Source organism: Anopheles arabiensis, chromosome 3, assembly GCF_016920715.1.
Source record: "Anopheles arabiensis isolate DONGOLA chromosome 3, AaraD3, whole genome shotgun sequence".
NCBI classification, from domain to species: domain Eukaryota; kingdom Metazoa; phylum Arthropoda; class Insecta; order Diptera; family Culicidae; genus Anopheles; species Anopheles arabiensis.
In genome coordinates, this window is record NC_053518.1 from 43305588 (window position 1) to 43319959 (window position 14372).

At 48.1% G+C, this 14372-nt stretch overlaps 3 protein-coding genes across 3 annotated transcripts; 2 read left to right on the top strand and 1 right to left on the bottom strand.

Annotated features, from left to right (window-relative positions):
* Positions 1–238: 238 nt before the first annotated feature.
* LOC120900374 (eukaryotic initiation factor 4A) lies at positions 239–7097 on the bottom strand. The gene is made up of 4 exons (XM_040307273.1): positions 6965–7097; positions 3204–3435; positions 1262–2099; positions 239–1160 (listed from the first exon to the last, which is right to left on the bottom strand). Exons 2-4 carry the CDS (start codon positions 3433–3435, stop codon positions 1016–1018), a joined length of 1215 nt encoding a protein of 404 aa, XP_040163207.1. The 5' UTR covers positions 6965–7097; the 3' UTR covers positions 239–1015.
* A 225-nt stretch (positions 7098–7322) lies between these two features.
* Positions 7323–9279, top strand: LOC120900373. Its single transcript, XM_040307272.1, has 2 exons — positions 7323–7616; positions 7698–9279. Exons 1-2 carry the CDS (start codon positions 7462–7464, stop codon positions 9127–9129), a joined length of 1587 nt encoding a protein of 528 aa, XP_040163206.1. The 5' UTR covers positions 7323–7461; the 3' UTR covers positions 9130–9279.
* A 95-nt stretch (positions 9280–9374) lies between these two features.
* LOC120900372 lies at positions 9375–12455 on the top strand. Its single transcript, XM_040307271.1, has 9 exons — positions 9375–9869; positions 9964–10025; positions 10104–10174; positions 10248–10828; positions 10904–11124; positions 11222–11433; positions 11498–11608; positions 11737–11979; positions 12076–12455. Exons 1-9 carry the CDS (start codon positions 9660–9662, stop codon positions 12210–12212), a joined length of 1848 nt encoding a protein of 615 aa, XP_040163205.1. The 5' UTR covers positions 9375–9659; the 3' UTR covers positions 12213–12455.
* The last annotated feature ends 1917 nt before the right edge of the window (positions 12456–14372 follow it).

Sequence of the window (14372 nt, forward strand, 5' to 3'; positions counted from 1 at the left end):
GTTTCTTTCTTAGCTTTCGCCTTCAGCGGAACAGCATCTATCATATCGGAAATCGATTGTGATCGGAATGTGATTGATTCGTCCTATTCGTAATGCTTCCCAAAATTGAATTCGATTCCCCGAGCAGTATTTCAGTGTGAAGGATTTGCTTGCGTTCTCATGGACATCACGTCTCGGTTTCTTGCCATAATTACATCCCAACAAGGCTTATCGTCTTTCTGCTGCCACCGCAGCTTGGTTGTTGTGTTGGTTGGTTTGAATAATTTTATTAGCAATAAAAGTAGTAGATTTAGGGCTTTCTTCTGTTATTAATTCCTTTTACACCGTGATTTTTTTTTATTTTTGTTTATATAGAAAGGACGTGGCTGTTGTTCTTCTGGATGTTCTTTCTCCGTAGACAGCCGCGGCGCTAAATGGGGTGCCCCTGCTGCTGCTACTGCGGACTGCTGGGTTGCTAAATCTGCTGTATCCTTGTGTCAATTCTTCTCTCCTGCGTTGTTATTATTACTGGATCTGCTACCATTTGCGGAATTTGTTGCTTCTCTTGCTGCTCTCGCTCGTCGCTCGATCGATCGCAATCTTCCGGCGCGCTACTGGTGTAGTTTTCTCCCCGCAGACCGGCGGCAATGTGGAGGTGCTGGATTCACGCACGCGACTCGAATACACTCTCCCCTTCCCTCACACTCCTTCCCTGTATTCCTCCCCTCTCGGACGCTACACTGCGCTTCCGCCACTCGCGCGTCTTGTTTCTTTTCCGTAAATGTCTCTGGAATCTTTCTTACAATATTTAGTTACTAACACACCACCACCCACCACCCCCGGCCACACAACAAACCACAACAGTACACCCGGAAGAACGAAGAGAGAAAGAGAGAGAGAGAGACAACACACTCTTGGTTATTATATGCGGGTGCGCGGCGCTGGCCTGCTGCTGCTGCTGCTGTTGTTATTTATCTTTGCTCGTTTCTTCGTTTTTGAGGGGAAAGACAACAAAAATATTTCGCACTTCCGCAATTTAAATCATATCGGCCAGATTGGCTGGCATTTCCTCGATGGTAGTGTTGTAATGCTTCTCGATATCGGCGAGAACCCGCTTGTCCTGTTCGGTGACGAAGTTGATAGCAACTCCCTTACGACCGAAACGTCCACCACGTCCAATTCTAAAATGGATCGGAAAAAAAATCGCGAACATGTTAGAGGCGACAAACTGAGTTGGTTAACAAAGGCCACCGCGGGGCGGTTGTCCCCGCTGCACACCTACCTATGAATGTAATTCTCCCGCAGCGTTGGAAGGTCATAATTAATAACTAGTGATACCTGCTGCACATCGATACCACGGGCGAGCAGATCCGTGGTGATCAGGACACGCGACGAGCCGGTACGGAACTGCTTCATGATCAGATCGCGATCGCGCTGCTCCATGTCGCCGTGCATGGCGGACACGGTGAACGTCTTCTCCGTCATCTGCTCGGTCAGCTGGTCGACCTTGCGGCGGGTGTTGCAGAATATGACCGCCTGCGTGATCGACAGCGTGTCGTACAGATCGCACAGCGTGCCGATCTTCCAGTCCTCGTACTTCACGTCGACGTAGAACTGCCGGATACCTTCCAGGGTCAGCTCCTCCTTCTTCACCAGAATCTTGACCGGGTTGCGCATGAAGTGCTGGGACACCTCGAGCACATCCGCCGGCATCGTAGCGGACAGCAGGATGACCTGCACGTCCGCCGGCAGCTTCTGGAACACGTCCTGAATCTGGTCCTTGAAACCGCGCGACAACATCTCGTCGGCTTCGTCAAGCACGAACATCTTGATGTTCTTCGGCTGCAGCACGTTGCGCGAGATCATGTCGTGGACACGACCGGGCGTACCGACCACGATATGGCAGCCCTGCTCCAGGCGGCGCATATCGTCGCGCACGTTGGTGCCGCCGATGCAGGCGTGGCACTGCGCCTTCAGGAAGTCACCCAGCGAGATGACGACCTTCTGGATCTGCGAGGCCAACTCGCGCGTCGGGGCCAGAATCAGCGCCTGGCAGTCCGGAATCTCGGTCTTGATCTGCTGCAAGATCGCAATGGAAAATGTAGCAGTCTTTCCAGTACCTGCGATGCGGGAGGAGAGAAAGGGTACAGCGTAAGTGAAAGGAACGGGAAAAGCGTTAGTTAAAAAAAAACGAATTTAATTCACACCACACATTTGAATTTGACTGTGTGTAGCTGTAGCTGTAGAACACATTTACAAACATATGACCATTTAGAGCTTTCGATCATACATTTCCAAAATTGCGTACTTTTCTGGTTGATCTTGCACCACTTTTTGAGGTAAGAATGGATTTGGTTACGATTTTACCTATGTGTTCAAAAAGCGATGCTTACAAAATACGAACATATATTGGTTTGGTAGAAACATCGCAATAGCACAAACAAAACGAACCCTAATTTTGCTAAATTTAAATAAATGGACCCTTTATTTTAAATTTAATTGCCCTTTTCCTTGCTTTTGTTGAATTTTGCTGTGTGTAGCTGTAGCTGTAGAACACATTTACAAACATATGACCATTTAGAACTTTCGATCATACATTTCCAAAATTGCGTACTTTTTCTGGTTGATCTTGCACCACATTTTGAGGTAAGAATGGATTAGGTTACGATTTTACCTATGTGTTCAAAAAGTGATGCTTACAAAATAGGAACATATATTGATTTGGTTGCCACAGCACAAACAAAACGGACCCTAATTTTGCTAAATTTAAATAATTGGACCTTCTATTTCAATTGTAACTCTTTTCACAACATTAAATTTTATCTTCATCCTAACTTGTTCTTAGAAAGTCTCCTAATGTCAAACACTATTACCGAACGGCTGAATACTACCACATACCACATCCCGCTGCTTACAATGTACATTATTTGTAAAAATCGATATTTTGTGTTTGAGGTCTCTGACCATACCGGCCGTGCACGCTTGTTTCTTGAAGAACGCATGCTCCTTCGGAAAACACACATATTCCGGCTTTCCTTTCGGTGGCGCACTGCTACTCCGTTTGACCCTTATTGTGTCGTCAACGATGACCCCCTGCTCACCCTCTTCTTTCTCGACCTAACACACACCGAGTTTTGTTGCTGTTGCGTGACTACAGACCAATACAACACACACGCTCTCCTCTCTGGCAGATTCCCCAAAACGCGGCAACCAACAACACTTACCGGACTGAGCTTGTGCGATTACATCGCTTCCTTTCACGCACGGCACAATGGCGCGCTGCTGGATGGCAGACGGTTTCTCGAAACCGTATGCGTAAATACCGCGGAGGAGCTCCTCACGCAGACCCATCTGGTCGAAGTTGTCATAAGACTCGCTATAGTTCGACTCGATGATGCCGTCTGGGTTCATGCCGGCGGGTCCATCGTACGTCTGCTCCTGGCGGTTGTCATCCATCTGCGGCGATGACGTTGTTATAATCGGTAATGAGAAAGACAGGATGTTATTAGATTTTAGATTGAACAAATTCCTATTGACCATGCTCCCACTGTCCTATTGACTGTGTCCCTGTGTTGAGGATCCTTTCCGTTCCCAAGCAAGCAGAACAAGCGTTCGCGCAGTACACCACCACCACGCTTCATCTACAGTTGTTTACACACAAACACACACACACACACATATCACGCGCTTCTACGTCTTTTCTTACTCGTCCTCCAGCTAGGACATCTCTTGTCATTTCTTACATTTTACGTGCTTACAACTTTACGCTCGAACGTAGCGGATAATTAATTTTTTACTTGAATAGTTCGATTTGTCCGAAAGTTGAAACGAGACGAGCAACTCAGTGTCTACTAAGTTTGATACACATTCTGCCGTCTTAAAAGCAGATTGTAATGATTTTTGTGCGTATCCACACAATCATCATCATTGAATCGAACAGCATTAGACCGAATTGTGCGAGAAAAAGAGAAAGTAACGAAACATTTATCCTCGTCAACATACGCAATCTATACAAGAGCGGCGTATGTGTATGTGTGTTTGTGTGGAGTAGTACTCGCGTGACGCTATTTAAAATATTTCACTAGTTTCTTTCTACTGCTTAGGACACACGAACGTGAATACCAGGACCGACAGCGCAAATACGAACACGAAACGACCTTGGTGACGATGGTGGGTGTCCTTTTTTGCTCGTGTTCTTAAAGGATGTACGCAGATAAAATGAAGCACCACACAATATACGTAGGACAAACGCGCTGCCAGAGTCGCCCTATCCCTTCCCTACCCAGTGGAATCGTCACGCAAGAGCGTTGACCGTCCATGGCGGCGTCTGTGTGATGACGTATAATTGCACCCCGGTAAGATGAGTAACCCATGCGGTTGTGAAGAAACTTTCGGCGAGTCTGATTTCTTCTCTTGTAAGATTTCACTGATTTGTTCGAATCAATCGAAGCAATCGAATTCCGAACGGGCACCATCATGATGTTATCAGATTGCACATGGAAACGCAATACATCCACACAAAACCTGCTGCTATTTCTCGCTGAAGTTATCAATACCATATTTTGCACTAAAATAACTTCCACAACCGCCTAAGTGAGCTCCCCCGTTGGCTGGCTTATGTTCAGTTACAATTTTTACAACCTAAAACGTAGTAATTTTACAAACCCTTTCTTGCGTGTGTTACCCTCGTTAGCTTCGTTCTGTCAAAACTGTCTAAGCATGGCGTAGCCACGAACTTAGCCAGCAGAGCGCTTCGACCATCCATGACTCAACGCCTGAGAGAGCGAGAAAGCGAGCGAGCGAGGGAGCGGGACGAGCGAATGGCCCAGCATCATCAGCAGCAGAACACGCAAAAAGCGCTCCATTGCCCCAATCGGACGTTCGTGTGCTCTCTTTCGCGCCTACCGCTCTTCCGACGGGGCTAAATACCGGCCGGAACCGACATCCTTCGTCGCTTTCTAGCTGTCACTTTTGTGACGCATCCTCTGTCTCGCTCTTTCTACACCGCTTCGTGAGGCATTGCGCTCTTGTTCTCACTGTCTCTTTCGCTCTATCGTTTCTTCATAGCCGCGGGTTTCTTCCCTAGCCCAAGATTACTGGTCCCGCGCGGTACTGTGGATAATGGTAAAGAAATGAACAATGGGCATGAATTTGCTGCTGAATATTTTTCCAGCGCGCTGCACAAGAAATACAGCACCCAACCACTCTTTCCCCGCATCGTAAATGTCTGCTGAAATTACTCGTACAGTAAACTTTAAGAAGCAGACAAGAACAAGCAGCGATAAAGTTGGTTCATTTCTGCTGTCACTGCACTTTCCCGAACCGTCCGATCGATGACTAACCGGGCGCCCTGGAACAAATTTATCAAAATCTAAGCAACGTGACTAGCACGCCACTCGCTGTCTTCACCCGTTCGAACAAATGCAGCGCGAGCTGTCGTAACTGGTTTCAAGCACGTAGGCGAGTGATTACATTTACTCTACCAGCCAGGCACAAGCTGTTTTGCGCTATCGATCGACCGCCTTAGCGACAGTGACCCCAAAAGTGCACTCTGTCACTTTTTGGGGGAGCGCAAATCGCTTCTTTCACTCCCCCCTCCCCCTCCTTCCAGTTTCCCTCTTTGGAGTGTGCCGTTTCACTGGACATCCATAATTTCCCGATAACGGTACAAAACACGCACAGTGCGGCGTTGACTGCAGCATGGATAAAGCGCGCTTTTCCCCGCACAACTTGGTACAGAGAGCCAGCCCAACTTCTCCGTGAACGCCCCCCCCCTCCCTCTCCCAACCCAATGAATCGTATCTTTCCATCCCTCGCACTCTGTTTCGCAACGTACTACGCTCTATTGTTCTATCCCTTTTGCACCACCGTAGGCAAAATGGTTACACTTTCTGTGCCATCGCCAGTCCAGCAAAAACCTAACCTCACAAACTGGTCCCGTTGAAGCTGTCGGGTCCGTTCCTCGCCGTTGCTTTCTGGATCGTCTAGCGGGCCCACGAAGCTGTAAAATGAATGTGTGTGTTTCTATGTGGGCCGCTCACAATACTTCTACTTCTGCAGCACAACACGCATTGCAGTGAAAATTGTTCGAAAATTTGTCGCCAAGGATACGCGCCCCTCGTCGCCTTTCCCGTACCGCTCTTTATCAACCATCGTCCCACACTCGGTGACCGTCGAGCAATTTCTATGTCATTATCAAGCTAAACATCGCTCTCGGCGATCGTGAAAAGCGCTAAAATTAGCGTTTCACCGTATCATCGCGCTCGTCTTGCTGCTGCTGTATCATCGCCCTGCGCTTCATCTCGGGCGCCACAGGACAATGGAGCGATGTAACAAAGGAAACACACGCACACGGTGTGATCGAGCCGTACGTCCCATTTGAACGTGTAATATTCCATCCAACATGCGAAAGGCTTGGATAACAGCCCATCGAATCCACATCCCGCCCACAGAAGATTGAAGATTGTTCCAAGAAAAGGTTAAAAAATGTGCCTTTTCCACACGGACAACTCTTCGCGTAGCCTCGGATGACGGAATCGGGGGGGACCCTCCTAATGCGCACTGCAACTGCGCCCTAAGAACGGAGGGTGGTGTGTTGTAAGTGCGCTGGAAACCAGATTTTAAGTTTCACATTAATTTTAACGCAACTCCTGCCTTTTCTTTACTCCCAGCAATTGGCCTTTTTTCAGCACTTTCATTGTTGCACCAGTTTCAGTGTTTCTCTCTTGCCCTCCATCTTCAGGGATAGTCGAACTTTGGATCGAGAATCTGCGAAAGAGTGCGGGCAGTGACAGCGCCGCGTTTGCATCAGCCTTGTGGTCTGCCGTCCATCACTTCACGTCGTGCAGGGGCCAAAACTTTACAAACGCGATTTTCACGCTAAATACACCAAATCCCGTTCGTATTCGTATCGCTGCCGGTTGACGCTGGTTTCCGCTCACTGTAGACACACTTTTCAGCCCAATTTCACCCGTTTTTCACGTACGTTTTCACGATTGAAGTTTGGCACTTTGATACACGTGCTGAATTGGATTTTTATAAACCAAGCGAAAGGTCGCCATATTGTCAGATTTGCAGCAAGAAGCTGTCGGCGTGCAGCTTTTAGGCCCGCGGGGCGGTGAACCGGGAGGGCGGTGCTCGGCGAAATACAGGTGGCCATTTTCGCTCGTGTCCGAGCGAAGTCGGGTTTGACATTGCAGTGACAGCGCGCTGTCAATGTATTTCGCTTCCAATTATGGCAATTATGGCAACAGAAAAAGGGGAAAAAATTAAAATTATCAATAATCTAAAGCAAACAAAAATATCAATCTCACAACACAACAGTGGCAACGCGAAACCGAAACGAAATGGAGTTTTAAGTTCAATGAGCCTGGCTCAATTTTTCGTCAGGATCTAGTACGCATAGGCTTTTGCTTTGGCACGGTGAAACATGGTGAGCAAATCGGACTGTACAGAGGTTTAAAAATTCGGCTCGGATAAAATATGGAGTACAAAGACTTTGCCCCAAACGAAGTGTACCATACCGAGAAGGAACTGCTTGAGTGTTTGAAAAAGAAGGACAAATATTCGCTTGAAAGTAATCTATCCAGCTCCAAGGCGCTGCTGCGTCGCCAGGTCGGTAAAAATGGTGATAATTTGTAAGTATTCTACCCACGTAAAAAGTTGCCGAAAGGTCTGGCCCATATTTCGTTCTGCGTCTTGCTTTGTTCTGCACGCAGGTACGATTTACTGGTACGGTTAGTTACAAACTTACTCGAAAATGCACCGGCGGATGCAGTTGATCATTTTGAGGAATATTGTCGGCTAGCCAAAATTGATTTTTTAAACCCGGATCCGTTCCCGCTACCTGGTCGCCGGGATGATAGCGCGATGCTGAAGCAAGCACAGCTGGCTAAGCAGACGTTGCAAGCCTTGACCCACATTGAGGATGAATCCGTTTCCAATCACTCAAAACTTGTTGTGTTAATTCATCGCGGACTGAACACGATAGGGTGGGATCTTCCCCGTGGGTACGATTACTTTATCAGCGCACAAATAGAACGTACGCTTCGCGACCATCCGCGGGCGGTGTCGTGCGAATTCTGGGGCATCCTGAGGTCACTGCATTGCGATTACTATGTCCTGGAGGTGGAGCTGCGAGAGAAAAGTGTCGAGTACTGTGCCTACCGGGGCGTGATTGGAGAACGGCCGGAAATTGTAACCGACATAATCGAGATTGTTCTCGACAAGACGCTCCAGCAAAGCAGTGAAGATATTTTGCAGCACCTGACTGCTGAGTCTTTAGAAGATCTAGCTCAGTCGGCGATGAAGCACATCGTAGACAAGCTTCAGCTGGTGGATAGGGAAATTGAAGAGCAGTACTGTCGCCTGGACATGGAAACAATGTTCACAGAATTGATCGATCGGTTGTCTTGCATCTCTGGGGAACCTTCCTCGGATGAAAGCTCCACGATGCTAACTGATCCGTGCGCCGCTTCCCGCCTTTCCGTACACTCGACGGCCTCGATGCTGCGAATTCGGCTGGAACGACTCCAGCTAGAGTCTCGGCTTAACAAACGAATGTTTTTGGTGTCGCAAAATCCGCGCACCCAACCGTGGCATGTTTTACCGGATATTACTCTGGAGCAGCTCGAAGCCACCGAGGGTTTGCGCACCTTTCTACAGGGAAATCTGGACGCACCGGTGCCCCAGATCGTGAAGCCATTTGATGGCGTGGAGAAGAATTTGTTGCGTGCGCTAGTTTGCAAAATTTCGTCCCATCGCGATTGTCACATCAATGGGTCAGAGACAAACCTGTCGCTCGTGCGTTGCCTGTCCGGAATGTACAGCTCGGTGGTCGGTTTCAATCAGGAGTTGCTGCAGGAAAGGGCCGAACGCTGGTGGGAGCGGAAGGAACAGGCGCTACAGTACTGGCTGTCGGAAACGTGGCCCGGACTGTGCACCTTTAACGATGGGGAACAGTTCCGCTGCTTCTACGTTGGATGGGGTTTAGAGCGGCGTACCAATTGGTACTGTCCGATTGTTCGTATACCGAAGATGGCGCGCGAATACGAAGAACAATGCAATAGCGTAGTTTCGCAGCATTCGGAAGATTTGCTTTTCGACGATAACTCTTCATCCAACTCGACGTCCCTATCGTCCCTCGCATGATTGGTGATGGTTGGGATTTTTTAGTACGAAATTCAGCAAAACTATGCCCGCGATGTGAATGATTTTGGAAATATTATTGAATCAATGTAAAATACGTAACAAATTTTTTACCGGTTTTTTCTTTTTGCAAAAATAAAAATTTCAAAACGACTCGTCGTGAAAGACCGCGAAAATTAAATGACACTTCTTCAACACGCGCCGAAACAACCTTCCGAAAGGTTGCGCAAAACACGTCAGTTTGACAAGTTGACAGTTGAAAAATTGGTGTCGCGGGTCGGACGCAGTTTTGTTTACCTTTTTTCCCCCCCACGGGTACCGCGAGGCTTTGCGACACACAAAATCTGCTTGGTCCGCGAAAACGGCTCCCCTCGCTGCCCCTCCGCAAAAGGAATGGACAGTAATTCCGCTTTCCCGTTCCTTTGTGTGCACGCAGTAAGGTACCCGGCACGGAGTAAGAACCAATAATAGTGCTGCCAACACCGTACAAGCCATCTTTGCCGCCCGCTTCAGCAAACCTGCCGAACGAAAGGATGCAAAAAATCGATCGTAATATCGTGTACCAGCTAGACAACCGTGAGCGGGGCTATCGGACGCGCAAGATTCGACGGAATGCGACGGCAATGTCGGCCACCCCGGCCATCATCAGCGCCGGATGTGGCGAGCAGACGTTTCACCAGCTTGCGATTGAAGTGGCCGAGCAGGTGGTGCTTAACAGGCTGCGCACGGAAGATCTTTGTAAGGTGCGGGAGTAGTTCCTTGGATGCGTTGCTTATGTTTTTTATTGTTATGCGGTACTGATGCGGTTCATTTTTTGTCTGCCGTGGTTTTTTTTAGCCCATCAACGATTTGGCCAGTGAAACGGAATCCGTTTTCAACATCGAACAAAGCCATAACGGGTAAGTGTGTGTGTGTGGCTGCGGGAGAGCAAGGCGAAGTGTTGGCTCGAAATGCTTAACATCATTTGTCCTTTCCAGACTGCTCACTGCCACCGTACAGACCAATCGAAGCGTCAATGTGTTTCAAACGGCATCGTTGCAGAAAGTTGGTAAGAGCATAATTTCATTACCGCGTTTCCCTACACACATTCCCCGGAGAGCTAATTCCGGCGCTCCCTTTAGTCAAATATCCCACAGGCGACCGGTCCGTGTGGACGCTGGCTTTTCACCCAACGAACGACCAAATCATCGCGTTCGGTACGCTTGGCGGTACGGTCCTGGTGTACGTGGACAACCATCTCGTTGGCACGCTGAACGAGCCGGAACCGATCGGATCGCTTTGCTTTCATCCGACGGAAAACTATCTGCTGCTCACCAGCATGAACGAGGTGATCTTTTGGGACTGGAAGAACGACAAAACGTACACGACGGGAATGTACAGCGATTGCAAGTGTCGCTTCCTGCACGTGACGCAGGATCTGCGGCTGATTACTGGCATTTCGCAAACGCAAACGCACGTGATGGCGGGCATCGGCAAGAACGTGGAGGAGGTCGAGCCGGAGTATCTGATGGTGTCGTTCCTGCGCAGCCTTAGCTTGATGTTGGACAAGCTCGAGCTGACGCTGTCGACACAGGTCGACCATCTGCTGCAGCTGGAAATGAGCAAGCAGTGCCTTATCTGGATACATCTGCTGCAAACCATCAACCAGAAGCGGGAGCAGGTGCGCTGCAGTCCGACCGTCGGTCCGGCGGACAAGTGCACGGTAAGGGGAATGTGCGATGCGCGCAACGGGCACTTCCAGGACGTGCATCGGTTAATCTTTTGCTTCGTTTCACAGAAATCGAATCTAAATCTGACACTCATGTCGTTGATTCGCAAGATCGACGCACTGGAGGAAGGACTGCTAACGCGAAATCGGTACAGCAACACGATGTGTATTTCGACCGAGATCAGCCAAAGATTGTGGTCGCCGGGCACGGTACTGTTCACGCAACCGCTAAGCTACTTCAGAAAGATATGCCAAAACTACATATGCCAAGGCCATAGGAGCTACATCAAGTAGGTTTGGGTGCTTTTCCGCGAATCGGTCGGAAAACGCAAGCAACGATTAGCTCACCACATCACACTGCCTTTCGTTTTTGTTTTTGTTTTCCAGGTATGTGTTTGATCTCAGCCTGTTAGGCGAACTGCTGCGCAAAGTGTGCCGCATGCTGTATACGCTTGCTCCCTCCGAACTGCCCGACACGTGGGATCACATTTCTCAGATGTGCGGAATGCCCCGATCGCCCGAGAAGCATTGCGTGCTGCAGGCTTGGGATTTAGATTCGTTCCACGGCGATGTGGACGATCTGCCCGACTTCAAGGAAGGTGTGTAACCAAGCCGTGTTTTGATTTACAAACCGCTACAATCTTCATTTTTGCCTTTTTTTAGACTGGAAAAATGTGATAACTATCTGTCTGATCAACAACGATTCGAACGTTGCTATCTCACAGTGCGAACAGTATGTCGCTTCCGTCCGGTTTCGATCCGTCAAAGAGATGGGTATGTTGTCCTTGCGTGCAATCACATAATCGTTTCTTCCTTATCACAAACTAGATTTACAATGAATTTACTTTTATATCCTGTTTCCATTTTCTTTTCTATTGTGCTGTACAAAATGCTTTAAACAGAAATAAGAAGCCTTCGGCGCGATAACTTTGGCGAATCGATCTTTGTGTTCAAGTTCACCGCCAATTTTGTATCGCTGTCGTTCTCACCTTCCGGCCGGTACGTCGCCGTTGGGTTGCGGTGCCGCCGAAATCTCAAGTACGCATACATTCTCGACAAAGACAGACGTTGGAGGATAGGCGTCAACTTGGGCCTTCCGGACGATTCGAGCTCCAGCTCCGAAGAGGGCACAGTGTCGCAGAATGGTAAGTTAGGCTCACGGTGTGCCAAAAGTGGAACACGCTGTACATGTGCGCATGCAATCGTTATTCGCAATCTATCGCCACTGTGCCTCTTTGCAGAACGGGTAGGAATAAAGCTGTGTCTACCGCGCGATCCAGATAAGTATCTGGAGATTAACTGCATCAAATGGGCATCGCTACCCGGGTATGGGCTGCTGCTCGGGCTGAAGTCGAAGTTCGTTCAAGTCTGCCGGTAGTGTTCCAGCCCCTGGCAACGGTAGCGCAAGGTGGAAATCATACAACTCTAAACAATAACCTCCTACTATTACGATGCACTCGTATGATACTCAGCACTGGTCGCCGATCAGCGCTCTAGCAACCAAAACACAAAGATATAAACCATTTTTCACGATATATTAATGTAAATGTAAAATAAACATATATGCTTCGGAATCGGAGATGTCTGCAATCCGGTCGGTGCTGGTGGAAACGGCTCTAAATGCGCTTTGCTCCCGATCCTTAATCATTCATCCGATTAATCATAGCACCGGGGTTTAAAAAAACAGACCAATTATAATTCTGCCGTCAGGCATGTGCCAATAGGTTGCACTTGACAAACACACCCCTTCTTCACGCGACGTGATTACCACGTGCAACGCAAAAAGGGAGTACAAATCCACCACCCGATGATAAGCCGTGGCTCGATCCGGCTATTCAAGCACGAATGATACTGGATTATTTTTTTGTTCCTGTCCTATTTAAAGTGCTTCGTTTCAGTCAGCAATCAGCAACTATTGCTAGCGCGGAATGGGTACAATACACATGAAGCTTGAGTAAGGATTGTGTAGCGCCAAACACAACAGCAGTAATTACAATTTTCTTTACATTGTCATATAAAAAAGCACTTTTTAGTGCAATTACAACATTGTACCAGTAGGTAAAGAATGGCAGTATGTATAAACAGTCTATAAATTTAAAACATTTTAATCGCGCTGCCATTCCCGCTTTTTGGTTGTAAATATGAAGATAGATACCGCTATGCTTCGTTTATTTTACACCCACCCCAAAATCATCTTCTCCCAGCTGCCGGAGGAGATGTCTTATCGCGCGGGTTACCGTTAACGAGGCAGCCGCGCCCGCTTATCTCTCAGAGCGTCGCACAATTCACAATCTAGGGCTATTGCTAGGGAGCGTTTGTTGGGCCCGTCATTAGCGCAGGTCAATTTCCTCAATTGATTCGGCAAACAATTATCAAAAATTAATTACCCCGATAGTGTACCGATGAACGGTTTATGTATGTAGGTCCAATGTTGCCCTATCTTCCATTTTCACACGAACATGCTGTGCTAGCAAATACACATTTGTCTCATATTTTGTCGGTGTTGATAGGCGATGTACAGGACGGATGCTACAGAACACAGATGCGTACTCAGCGTACGTAAGCGCGTAATCGGACAGAGTCTCTTAACCGACCTCGAACGTGTTGTTGATGCAGCTGTTTACGCAGGATAAGCCCCGAAAATGAGACCACACCAGCAGAAGAATGCCTTTTCAAACGATTACGAAATGGCGCATTTGTTTGCGATAAATTATTATCAAATTCATCAATTGCTAGCATCGGACGACAACCCCTGAACATCTTCTATCCACGTCTAACCGACGGAGGGCTTTTCGTCTTACATCTTGCACAGATAGTGTCCACACACGTCGCGCAGCCCAATAGGACGTCAAAAACGGCGTGATCGGTCTCAATTGGTTATTGTGTTCTAAATGTGCCGATTTACATTGGCAACAGGTGAAGCACCACGGTGTACGCGAAGATTCCTTGATGAGCAGCGGTACTAATCAATAGCACCGCCACGAAAGTTCAACGGCACGTTCAAGTAGAGTTTATGTAATTGCAATAGAAAATAAGCAAGAGACTTTCGAGCATCTTAACAAAGGACTACAGGTATTGCTAACGACCTCGAGAACGTGGAGTGCTGAAGCAAACACACATACACACACACACACACACACACACACACACACACACACAGGGGCCCTTCCAAAACATATGGCCCCAGTTCCTTGTCGCTGTTGCGTCGCACAAAATCAAGTTTTCGTACGAAGGTCACATACAACCACACGCTGGTATTCAAAACTACTTGAAATTCTTCACAGACCTTCATTAGGTGGCCCTTCCCCACTCCCAGCTGTTTGGCCGGGGGCCTCCCCATTCCCTTCGAATGGATCACAATTTTTCAAAACTCATCCGGAAACAATTCAGCCCAGTTCCAGTCGCCGAGACTGCGGGGAGGGGGTGCATACCGGGAACGATATAATTTTATCATCCAAACCTCCCACACACCCCTCCACTAAGAAGGAAAGAGGTCGAAAAACACAGCACAAATCTTAAAGAAAACACCGCACGATGG